Here is a 12,655-nt window from a genome sequence, read left to right as displayed (position 1 = left end):
TCTCACCAGCAATGCAGGAGGTTCCTATTTCTCCACATCCTCACCCACAGTTGTTTTATCCCATTTACACTATCCTTGAGTTGAAGTGGTATCTCACAGGGGGTTTGATTTTTTTTATAGTGACCAGTGATGTTGGAATTGCTTTTCACTACTTGTCCATCTGCATAGCTTCTTTGGAGAAACCTAAAATTCCTTTGTTGGCTTTTTAATTGGACTGTTTTATCTTTTTGTAGTTTAGTTGTAAAAGGTCTTTATATAGTCTGGATATTAAACCCAAATCAGATATAAGATTTCAAAATATTTTCTCCCAGATTTTACTTTTTCACATTCTTGATGACGCAGTTCCTAATTTTGATGAAGTCCAATTTATATTTTCCTTTGTTTCTTATGTTTTGGTGTCTAAGAAACTATCACCAAACCCAAGGTCATCAAGACTTGTTTTCTTCTTGTAATTTATAGCTTTAGTTCTTAGAGGTCATTGGTCCATTCTGAGTTACTGAGTGATATAGGAAGTGAGGTAGGTGTTCAACTTCATCCTTTTGATCGTGGCTACCCACTTGTTCTAGCATCATTCATCAGACTATCCTTTTCCTAGTGAAGGGTCTTGGCACTCGTTGCCATATATTCAAGTGTTTATCTCTGGATTCTCAATTCTATTCCACTGGTCTGTCTATCACTACGACAGTACTAGCTTCGATTACACAAGCTTTGTAGTAAGCTTTGAAATCAGAAGTGTGAGACATCGAACTTTGTTTTTTCAAGATTGTTCCTGCTATTCAGGGCCCCTTGCAGATTCACAGAATTTGAGATGAGCTTCTCCATTTCTGCAAAATAAAAGCCATTGGAATTCTGATAGGGATTGCTTTTGATCTATAGATCACTTTGGGAAGTATTGCCATTTTAACAATATTAAGTCTTCCAATCCATGAACATGAGATGTTAATCTAGGTTTTCTTTCAGGATGTTTGTAATTTTCAGAGTACAAATGGTTAAACTGATTCTTAAGTATTTTATTCTTTTGGATGCTATTGTGAATGATTTTTTTCAGATTGTTGCTGGTGTATGAAAATACAATTAATTTGTGTGTGATCTTACATCCTGCAATTTTGTTGATTTCATCTATCAGCTCTAGGAGCTTTCTTATGAATTCCTTGGGGTTTTCTATATATAGGATTATGTTAAGTTTTACTTTTTCTTTTCCAATTTGGGTATCTTTTTTAATTGCTCTGGCTAGACCTCCCAGCACAATTTTGAACAGCAGCGGTGAAAGTGAGCACTCTTAACTTGTCCCTGATCTTAAGGGTATAGTTTTCAGCGTTTCACTGTTAGCTGTTCTTTTCATAATCCCTGTGTTTATAAATTTCCCTTCTATTCCTAATTTGCTGAGTGTTTCTGAGTTGGAATTTTATCAGATGTCTTTTCTGCATCTACTGAGATGATCATGTGGCTTTTCTTGTCCTACTGACTTAGTGTATTTGTTTTCATGCTGATTGTTTTCCATGCAATGACTGTTTTCATGCATTGCTTTCACCTTCATATTCCTGAAGAAACACCCCCATACTAATAACACTAGTCTTTTTTAACTTAAAGTCTCCTTTGCATTTAGAATGGTCCTCCCCCTAGACAGTAATTTTAAAAGGTCCACTTTATTTCTGTATCCTTTAACCTTGATGTGCTAACTACTAGAGTACTGTTCAGTGACCATCTCATCAACTAATCAGACTTTGGGTGGAAGAAATTATGGATGTCCCACAATCCAAAAACTGGATTATATTATATGTATGCATGTGACCCTGGGAGAAAGTTATACAAAAACTGTTCTTCTTCCAATAGGATTAATTTTCATTTTTAGTATTTGCTTCATTCTTTATTGTAGAAAAATATAATCCAAAGTACTGCTCAAGAAATTATTTAGGTAAGTGCTTTCCAAAGAGAATATACCAATTCACAATTCTCATCAGCAGGGTATGAATGTTTATTTCAACAAAATGATCTTGGCCAGTTTGACAAGTAAAAATGTCTCCCTGTAGTTCAATTTTGTAATTGTCTTGGCATGAGGCTGTACATCTCTGCAAATAATTAGTATTTTACAAGGGAAGCAACTAATATTAGGGATGATTTTTCCAAAGCAACCCTTCTTGACTGTTATTAAGTACCCAATATGTCAAAGATTTTTCTTAAAATAAACAGACATACCAGGTGAATTCATATTATTATCTTAAGAATTTATTATAAACTAGTTTCACAGGCCACAAGGAAGTAAAGGACTATGTACAGCCTTACGGGAAACAGGCAGGGAGCAGAGGAGGGCCAAGATGAGTCTAGGGCCTTGGTGGGTGCATTCCTGGGGGAGGGGGCCCTGTAAGGGAAACCAGACAATCCGGTGAGACTCCGCGAACAACAGCATAACAAACAAACAGGTCTGTGGTAACGCAGCCCTGGGGAATTGGGCCCACGCCTCTGTGGAGCTACTTCCATAACTCTGTGGCCAAGGTCAAAGAAGGCCTGAAGTAAGAGTAAGAAGTTTAGTCAGTGCCTGATCTGCAACTCAAATTGCCACCCTACCCCAGCCCCCTACACCCTGCAGTTACCAAGTGATCAGAGGGATATACATAGCAAATGTGCTAAATGGGGACTTCTCTGAGGCCAACTAGGTTCCTATGGTTGTAAAACCCATAAATGGAAAACCCAAACTAGAAATATAGGGGTCAGCAAGCTTGGGTTAACTTAAAGACTACGATGGCTTGCTGGAAAGAACACTGGTATGGGAGTCAGGACACTGAGCTCTCTCTGGGCCTGTTTCCTTATCTATAAAATGAGAGGGCTGATCTACATCAGCATTTCTCAAACTAGAGTTAAAGAGATACATAGTAAATAGCGCAGAGCAAAGCCCACAGCCCCCTCCTTAAAATTACTAGACACTCCCAAGCCAAAAGGCCTAAGACAATTCCAAGACCTTTGTTAGTCACGCAATAGAATGCATTATTTCAGTGCCCTGAGAATACTGCCTTGGACACTGAGAAGCACCCTGTGTTGAGGGCTGCTCTCACTGTTCTAAGAGGGAGGTGAGGTCAGTTTGAGAAATGTTTGTTCCCTCTTTTCCTTCTGGACAAAGATGTCCTTTAAGAGTTCACTTTCCTAGGCTTAAGGCCTGAAAGTATGGTCAAAATCCAATCTCCCTACATTTCCCATCCCAACATGGCTCTAGGGAAAGAAGTCAACACCCCTGCTGCAGGCACTTACCTCGCATCCCTGGGGGAGGGGGCCGCATCCCCGGTGGGGGCATGCCCATTGGAGTTCCTCGTCCAGGGGGGATCCCCATTGGGGGACCCATGGGAGGCCTCATACCAGGAGGTGGGCCCATCATGCCTGCAAGAGAAAAGCCCCAAGAATATAGATCAAGTGTCTGTCTTGACAAGGTAGCAGGAAATACACAAAACTGTCCACCAGGTTCTGAGACAGATGGACCATTCCACTCTCCCAGTCCCTCCTAACAAACTCAGACTTGAGCCAAAGAAGTGAGGCTCTTGTCCAGCTAGTTCCACAGTCAGTTAGCCAGGCTGGATTTCAGAGTAATCCTGCTTAATTACACAAACTCGTCATCAGTTTCAGGCAAGGTTATGTCTCATCATGAATCCAGCTAAGGCATCTTTTAACTAGCAACAGTCTCCTGATGGGCTCCTCACCTGGAGGGGGTGCCCCTCGGCCCATAGGTGGGGGAGGACCCGCACGGCCAGGTGGGTACTGGGTTGGGGCCCCTGCGATACTGGCTGTAGCAGCCGCAGCAGCTGCTGCGACAGTGCCTCTTCCTTGTGGGGTCATCACCTGAGAGGACACAGGAAAGACGTTAGGCAAAACAGTACAGTACGATGCTGTGTTCAACTTTCCTCCACAACTCGGTAAAAGAAATAGCAGATGTCAAATCCCCTACGGTACAACTCATGGCATGAGACTTCCTATCTAAAACTATCTGCCAGACAAGATCAAGCTTGAATGCTCAATTCCCATCTTCTAGGCCTAAGTTAAGGATGCGCAATCCAAATCAGAAAGGCAAACAGGACTGGTAATAAAAGGTTGTAAGAGAGTACAGCTGACCCTCGGACATGAGTTTAAACAATCGGGGTCCACTTATATGCAGATTTTCTCAATAAATACATACTACAGTATACAATCTTGGTTGAATCCACAGATACAAAGACCAACTGTAAAGTTATATGCAGATTTTGACTGCAGAGTCGGCATCCCTAACCTCTGCACTGTTCAAGGGTCAAATGAATGCTTCAAATTGTTGTCACGGGAACACTTTGCTCAAATACAGCTGGCCAAAATACTTTGTTTTGCATCTCTTTAATAACATCAACATAATATATAAAAGCATGTTTTCCTTTTTGCTTAACTCTGGGACCACATATGAAGCAGCACAGTGAAACACCGATTGCCTGACAAAGATCAGCTGGTCATTCTGGACTCCTCCCAAACTTCTGACCCTCAATCTTTTATTTTAATCACCAGAAGCTGGTACCCTTCCCCAACTCCTCACCTGCTGGGACGGCCCACCAACCCCACGGACTGGCCCAGCAAGTCCTGCAGGAGCCTGAGGCATGGGAACACCAGCCGGAATTCCTCTGCCAGCAGCCCTGCCAATCCCTGGGCCCCCAGCAGCTCCAGCAAGTGGCACTCGGGCAATACCAGTCTGAAAAATAAAGACACATGCTAAAATGCTTATGACCTAGAGAATCAGAAGTACATTTTGAGCCAAGAGAATCCCTCAGATTTATAGGGCATCGTAACAGCTTATAAACACTACCTACCCCTTATGTGTTAACACCATTCCTCCTCCACCCAAGATTGCATGCCTAACAGGCTAGAAGAATTTAAGAGGAAATCAAGAGAAACATGCCACAATTCAACCTATATGCACGCCTGTGAAAATTAAACAAAGAGCCAGGGCTCCATTCAGAAGGGTGTGTACGGTAGACAAAAGCATCTGACCTGGCATCAAAGAGACATGTGGTTCAGTCCTCTCTGATTCTCACCCGGTGGGTGACAGTGGGCCAAGGACACCCACAATTCTAGGACTGTTTCCTCATCCGCAAATGACGCTGTTATGATAAAACTAGAAGGTTTACAATGGGCTACATTAGAGTAGCAAATTCTACTGGAATCAGACACCAAGAGTTATGAATAGGTACATATGCTGTGAGCCAAAAATATGGTAACATCCCTTGCAGATATTTACATTTGGGAAAAACTTCAATGTAAGTGTCCAAAAAGAAGAAATAGCTAAGATAAAATACTCTATACTCACTTAAGAGAGTATTTTTAAGTCATTTATATAACTTTTTAAAGTATACAGCAACTGGAAAAACTTTACAATGTTAAGTGAAAAAGCAGAACGACATATTACATACATATTACACATTAAGTAAAAAAAAAAACCCAACATATATGTGGACAAAAATAAAAACAAGAGGATTATTCCTTTAATGTCTTCAAATGAAAAACGGAAAACAAACTTGGTTCGATTCTCTAAAGCCTCTACTATTTCTAAATGTAGGCTCACATTAATGAACTAAGATTGCCTGGAATCAGATGCCAGTTTTACCACTTACTTGTTGTGACATCTTGGGCACATTACTAAACATCAGTTTGTATTATCTATAAAGTGGGAATGGTTCATCTCAAAAGATTGTTACACGGATTAAATAACATACTGAAGAGCAGATGCTCAATAAACGTTAAGTATTATTCTATAACTATACTATATATATTCTGTTTGGAGTTATAACTTTTTAAGGTCCAACTAGACTGTCATCACATTTAACAAATGACCCAGATGGCCTTAGGTGCCTCTTCTAATGACTCACTATGTATATTAACAACTTAGGAAGAAGGGAGGGCTTTAAAGTTAGAAATCCTCAAATTCTAGTTCCTCATCTCTACTTCTTACTTGCAAGGTAGACTTTTTAAGATTTCTTTTTTTCAATCTGTAAAAGGGGAACAAAAACCAGAGGATGCCTGTGAGTACAGCGATGAGAGAGCCCCGCACAGAGCCTGGCTCAGGATGGGGCCGCCTTTGCACAAGGCTCCCTGGCCCTGTGCTGGCTCTCTGCTCTGACTTACATCTTTGGGAGGTGGTCCCTCTACTGTCATCGAGACCAGGTTCTCCCCTCGAAGTAGCACCAGACCAAGGACTCGCTTTTCTTCTCTTTCTGCTTGTTTTGAGTTCTTTGGTCTAAAGACAGGTTTAGGAGAAGAAACAAAAAAGCAAGCATCAGAAAAGGGGTGAAGTCATGCTCACCTACCTAAAGGCCCTCCAAGATTTGTTTTATACTCTTATCTACCGACAAATGGTACACAGACCTTCCCTAGGACAGCTCCTCTGAAGAGTCTTCATAGGCTGACTTATAACCCCTTAGGTGGCTGTCTCCCAGGCCAAGAGGATATACAGACCAAGAGGCAGGTCAGTTGTCAAGAAAGCCTAGCTCTGGCTCACGCAACGTACCCTGTCTCTCCCTCCAGCTTAAGGCCTCGCTAGTGTCAGGCTGCAGCCTAAATAATTCTTCAAGTCAACTGAATCCCACTCACTCACTTACATGTAGTATCCTTCTAATACCAATTTAACCCCACAGACCTGTAACTCCATCGCTCACTTCATATTAAAAATAGAAACCATAAAGGAAAAAGTTAAAGAGTTAACTATGTAGAAAGTACACCTCTGTCCTCAAAGAAAAACAGAAATCTCCCAACAGCAACAACCAGAAAAGGATGAGCAAAATATAAATGAACGTAAACTGGGAAAAATAATGGCAACAAGATAGGGAAAGGACTGCCAAAGCAAATATCCTAAAAATAAAGGAAACACAAAATACCCTGATTTTTCAAAGTAACTTAAAAGTTTCATTTTAATGATATTTTATATTAATAGTGGTTTTCTGTAGATGGACTTTTCTTTTTTCAGCTTATCTATATTTTCTTATTTTTTAATAAAAGCATGTATTTCCCTTTCACAATGGGAAAAAAAGCCTGGGTATTTTAATTTTTTTCTCACATACTTTTACATACTTTAAAAAGATATTTTCCATTAGGCACTTTTTTATTATTAGAATAAAGTTAGTTTCATTTAACAAGACAGAAAGAAGAGAATCATTTGAAATAGTTCTACACTGATCTACTGGCTGACTGTGCCCCTGACACTCAGCCATCCCGACCACATGTTCTGTCCTGTACTACTTGACCTCATGCCAAAGAAAACAACAGTCCCAGAGGGAATCAAAGGGAATTCACAGCCACTGGCAACATAATATGGAAGCTGCATATGGCAAAAGAGAGCTGGATGATCATGGCAGTCACATAACCTCTTTGGGCCTCAAGATGCCCTGAATGTAAAATAGGACGAAAAGCCAGACCACATCTTTTAATAGGCTAGAAGCTTAAGATCTGAGTCCTAAGGCAAGGGAGTCATCAACTGACAAAACGGCATTGTAGGAAAGTAGAAAAGTATCTCCAATTGTTTCTCTAAATGCCAACAAAAATCACTGGCCCCAAACCCACAAGGGGAGCTGAGCACTTACCCTGAAGAGGGTCAGAGGCTTCTTAAAGCAGTTTCAGACCAGGCTGCATTGGGAGAGCCCTTTAGGCTACAGCTTTACAAATAGGCAATGAGGCCAGAAAATCAAGCTCTCCCCCCTCACACACCTGTGGGGAGAACATGAGAGCCCTTTACCCCAGTACGCAGGGGCATGCAAAGTCAGAGAAACAAAAAGCCTAGCCCTCCTTACAACTTGTACTCTGCTGAGTGTAGAGAGCAAGGCTAAGGAAGGAGAATTCTTAGCATCCAACGTCCCCATTTAAATCTGCCCTCTAAAACAGGAGAGCAAGCCGAGAGGAACCAGCTTCATCACCACTTGTCACTTGACCCACCCACCCAATCCACTCCCCACCCTCCCAATCCCTCCCCCGCCAGCCCACTCCTCACTTGATCTTCCTGAACTCATCACAGTCACAGAGGATCAAATTCATATGCTTGTCAAAAGCTTTAAAGGTGCCAATGAAGATGCGGCCATCTTGCAGGATGCACCTCATCCTGTAGTCGATGTGCTGCAGCATCTTGCTGCTCTTGCCCACAGTCTGCAAGGAGAAATTAGCAGGAATTGAGACTCAGTTCTTTTGGACCCACAAACCCTTGATCTTTCCTTAAAACTTCTGCAGAGGCCTTCTTTTCCATGCCTGTCTTTCTCAACAGACTCTCAGCTCTGTCTTCCAGCCACAGCCCTTCCCTGGGAATTCTCCCATGTCACCCTGATTTCAGCCCTGACCTATTACTCCCCCTTCCCTTAAAATCACCTTTCTCACATTACAATTGCCTTTGTCTATGTTGTGAGAGGTAAGATGTCTCCAAAATAATGAAACCCACCCATACCAGAGATTAGCCATCTGCCATCCTGTACATTACTGGTGTGATTCCAGGGCTATGGAACACCAACATCCCATTAAAAAAAACTGAATAAAAGAGCTAGAATGGGACTGGCAGTAAGAATCCAATCAACAGAGAGCTTGTTATAAGAAAAGAGCTGGTCAGTTTGGAAGTGAGAATGGAATCCCCAAATCAAGAATTAGCATTAAAAAAAAAAGTTTTTTGTTAGGGTCTCCATGACCGCCTTTAAGAGAGGAAAACCTCTGGTGACCAGAGTGCTAATCAGTTTGAACACATAATGAGAATATATAACTTGCTGTACTTCTTAATTAACCCAACAACCTTTTCTGCTTTATAGCCTGGCTTCCAGTGTAGTTTTGCTAACTTATCCAAGTGTCTTCTAGGTACTACACACTGTGCTTTCTATTCATCTCTGTGAGCTGGGACAGAAACAGGTTTTCTGAACCTACATATATGTCTTGATCAGAATGTTGACTCCACCCTGGAGACCCAGATTATATGGTTCAGTCTTGTTTAAATGACCATTTTAACCAAACTGTAATCACAGCTTCTAACCACAGAGGTCTGAACCTTTATGGCAACATTTATTGGTCCATATGCCTCATATAGCTGGCTCTTAATGGGTGCTCACTGGCCAGCACTGCCATTAAGCACTATTCATCTCACTTCATCCTTAAAATCAGATTTTACAGATGAGACCACTGAGGATGTAAGAGGTTAAACTGTGTCGGAAGTTAGTCAATTGGAATCCAGTGCCAACTCTTCTAATCAATTCTCCAAACAATATCCTACTGTTTCCTCGTTTCCAGTTCACCCAATATATAACAGATACAGAACAGTTATCTTTCTAAACACAACTAAGTTCATGCCATTTTGGAGGCTAAAATCATTCAATGGCATTCCTCATCACCAACAAGATAAATACATGTAAAGCCTTTAATAAGCGGAATCCTGCCAATTCCTCCCACCTAATCTTCCATCTCTTGCCTCCCTTTTCCCCTGCAGGAATTTCAGTATAGCACTATCCTTCACAATTTGCTCTTTGCAGTCCTTCGGATCTATAATATTCTCTCCCATTTTCGCTGAGAAAAAGGCTGACAATCTTTTAGGACTCTGCCGGGAATCATCTACTCCAGAAAGCATTCTTACCCCGCCCCTCGCCGTTACTTTTACTTAATGCTCAATTACCACTCCGAATTATATTACCCGTGTCCCCAAATAGTGAACTCGGTGAAGAAAGAAAACACTGCATTATCTAGCCCCAACGCCTGAAAAGTCAGACATACTCAACACACACACATGCTGAACAGATGAGTCGAACTTTTCCTTCAAATACTCCTTGACCCTCCCGTTCCCTCCTTCCCATCTACTAGACCCATGACTGTAGTTTCGGTCACAAGCCCTTCCATTTCCTCAACTCTTTCTCAGACCCTCACCCGCCTTCCTAAGTCTGAGCCTCTCACCGGACCTTCCCCAGCCTTCCTGTGGCTCCGCCTGCTCCGAAACCCCAGACACACATTTACGCTGCGAAAGTTTACTCAGCTCCTACGGGATCCCGAGCACTGTGCCTACGGCGGCGTGGGGAGCCGCAATTCTATCCTCGCCCCCACCGAGCGACCCCGGCCTGCGTCCCGCAGTACCAAGCTTCCCCTCCCCCACCCCGCCAGCAACCAAAGTCTGGGTCTTTTCTGCCGGGACAGAGGGGCCGAGGCTGGGGCCTTCACCGCCCTGAGCGGCCAACCCACGGCGTGCTCACCAATCAGTCGCGGTCCCCACCCCAGAACAGATTCTAGAGCTCCCGCGCCCCAAGTCTGCGCCTCCTTACCATGGTGGCGGTTTTGATGGCTCAGATTCCCGCCGGATTCGCCTCCGCGGAGGCCTAAACGCCCTCCACTACCCAGCTTCCCGCCGCCGCTACCGGAAATTAGGCCGCGGGCAAAGAGGGGCCGGGTAGAAAGCTGCTTCCGGTCCCGGCGCCCGGCCCTAGAGTTCCGGCCAAGGCGCGGAGCTGAGCGCTTCGAGCGGGGCGGGGCTTGGGACGGCGCTACGCTTAAACAGAACTCCGAGAGGCTTAGGATCCTTTGTTGGACGTCTTCCTAGTTTCTGCCGGAACATGAGCTTCTCCTCTTCACCCTCATATCCCCCACACCCCGCGCCCCAGCCCTTTAACTTTCGGTTATCTCCCACCGCTCTACCCCGGCTTTCTACTCTACAGCCATGGTCCCTGCTTTTCCGTGAACTTGCTCGAACGGCTTCTGCTTCAGCACCTTCGCATTTGCTATTGCCTCTCCTGGAATGCTACGCGTCCAGGTATGTGCGCGGCTCACGCGCTCACTTTCAAGACGTAAGCTCTAATAACATTTTCCCCCTGAGGACTTTCCTGGCCGTCCTGTTAAAACGTGCAACCTTCCCACCCATCCCTGCTTTTTCTCCTTAACATTGATCACTAACATACTATATATATTTGTTAGTTATTTTATTATCCCTCTCTATTAGAATTTAAGTACCAAGGGTACAGAACACTGCTTAGCACAAAACAAGAGCTTAATAAATACTTGAATGAATCAATCAATCAGTCCCATCCAGTCCCATTACTTTTGAAGGCTACCTATATGCTCAGGTTTTTCAAATTTATCCCTCTAACCTTGAGCTCTTTATTTTAACTCTTGGCCTTTTATAGCCAGCTGCTTGCTTGACATGGATGTTTAATAGGTATACTAAATTTAACATGTTGAAAACTGAATTCTTGATTCTAGTCACTCTTCTTCCCCAAACCATTTCTTACCAGTTTTCCCTATCTCAGAGGTTTCTTGGATTAATTTTAATTTTTAAAAAAACCGACAAACTTGGTAGTATCCTGATTCCTCTTTCTCTCCCATCTCATAGCCAGTCCGTCAGCAACCCCCATGGACCTCACCTTCAAAATGTCTTGAATCAGGCTGTTGTCACTTACGCCACTGCCACCATGCTAGTCCTAGCCACCATCATCTCTGCCTTGGATCACTGAATGAGGCCCTACCTGGCCTCTTTGCTTCCTCCCTGCTCTCACAGCAACCAGAGGGATCCTTCTATAATGTACTGGGATTATATCAGATCTTGTCATTGCCCTGCTCTCCACCTCCCTGTAACTGCCCAGCACACGTGGAATAAAATCCAGCCCTGCATCCCTCTCCAGCCTCATTTCCCTCAACATTCTCCTCATCATCCTCCAGCCACACTAGTCCCCTTCCTGTTCCTCAAACCCAGCAAGGAGAGCTTTCACCCCAGGGCTTTTTAATCCTCACACCATCCGTAGAATTTATGTTCTGTCTCTCCGTTTCTGTCAACCTGTAGATGAAGAGATGGAAGCTCAGCGTGATGAGTTATCTTGCCCAAGGTGGCAGAGTCAGAACAGGAGTGTGGTGCCATCTGTCTCCTCAGCTACTTCCAAGTTCCAGCATGCATTTTAAAATGTTTATTTAACATCTACTAAGCCATGCACTGTTACTGGGATACATTCCCTTCCCTGAAGGAATTTATGTTCTAGTGAGAAGGGCAGACAATACACCAAACAAAAAGTATACAAAGTAATAGAGTGATGGGCGGATAAATAAAGTAGGGTGAGGGGACTGAGAGTGATGAGTTGCAAGCTTGGCTAGATGGGCAGGGAAAGCCTCTCCGAGGAATGGCTTGTGAGCAGAGAACTGAATGAATTGAAGGACATTCCAAATACTTCATTGTAAAAGGGATCATACAATATGTGGTCTTTTTTAACTGCCTTCTTTCACTTGGCATAACGTTCTCAAGGCTCACCCCTGCTGTGGCACGTATCAGTGCTTCATTTCTTTTTATGGCTGAATAATATTTCATTATATGGATAAAACCACTTTTGTTCATCCATTCATCACCTGTGGACATTTGGGTTGTTTCCACCTTTGGGTTATTATGAACATTTGTGTACATTTTCATGTGGTCATATGCTATAGTTCTATAGTTTTAGTTCTTAAGTTTAGCACTAATGCACTTCTGTGCACAGCTTGAGCTGGCGCAGCTAAGGGAGGCTGCTGGAGCCCTGGTGTGCATGCACGTGGAGCTGAGAGGGTCAGGGGAACAGCAACCAGGCTGGGGAAGCCCTGAGTCTCTGCACAGGATGAAAGTCAGATGACCTGCCTGCCAGAGAGCTGGTCCAGTGGGGCCCCAGGGTGTGTGCCCATGGGGCTGAAGAGAGGATGCAGAAGC

General features: G+C 43.5%; 1 protein-coding gene across 2 annotated transcripts; it reads right to left on the bottom strand.

The window, feature by feature from the left end:
• Positions 1-2,204: 2,204 nt before the first annotated feature.
• SNRPB (small nuclear ribonucleoprotein polypeptides B and B1) lies at positions 2,205-10,418 on the bottom strand. Of its 2 annotated transcripts, none has more exons than XM_006207314.4 (7): positions 10,263-10,418; positions 7,979-8,130; positions 6,124-6,235; positions 4,541-4,693; positions 3,687-3,825; positions 3,244-3,369; positions 2,205-2,505 (listed from the first exon to the last, which is right to left on the bottom strand). In XM_006207314.4, exons 1-7 carry the CDS (start codon positions 10,263-10,265, stop codon positions 2,495-2,497), a joined length of 696 nt encoding a protein of 231 aa, XP_006207376.1. In that variant the 5' UTR covers positions 10,266-10,418; the 3' UTR covers positions 2,205-2,494. The 2 variants fall into 2 exon arrangements, with proteins under 2 accessions (XP_006207376.1, XP_031530914.1); XM_031675054.2 differs by having other exon boundaries at positions 2,205-2,359.
• Positions 10,419-12,655: the final 2,237 nt, after the last annotated feature.

Source organism: Vicugna pacos, chromosome 19 (genome assembly GCF_048564905.1).
Source record: "Vicugna pacos chromosome 19, VicPac4, whole genome shotgun sequence".
NCBI classification, from domain to species: domain Eukaryota; kingdom Metazoa; phylum Chordata; class Mammalia; order Artiodactyla; family Camelidae; genus Vicugna; species Vicugna pacos.
The sequence above is the reverse complement of the archived record's forward strand: the minus strand, read 5'-3'. Positions and strand labels throughout refer to the sequence as shown.

What these genes read in the sequence shown, in the direction of transcription:
- SNRPB (XM_031675054.2), bottom strand. An exon ending in AGGGACCACCTCCCAAAGAT is followed by an intron (nt 4,694 to 6,123) that starts GTAAGTCAGAGC and finishes TTTATTTTTCAG; the next exon opens with ACTGGTATTGCCCGAGTGCC. An exon ending in CCCTCCCCCAGGGATGCGAG is followed by an intron (nt 2,360 to 3,243) that starts GTAAGTGCCTGC and finishes TTTCCCTTACAG; the next exon opens with GGCCCCCTCCCCCAGGAATG.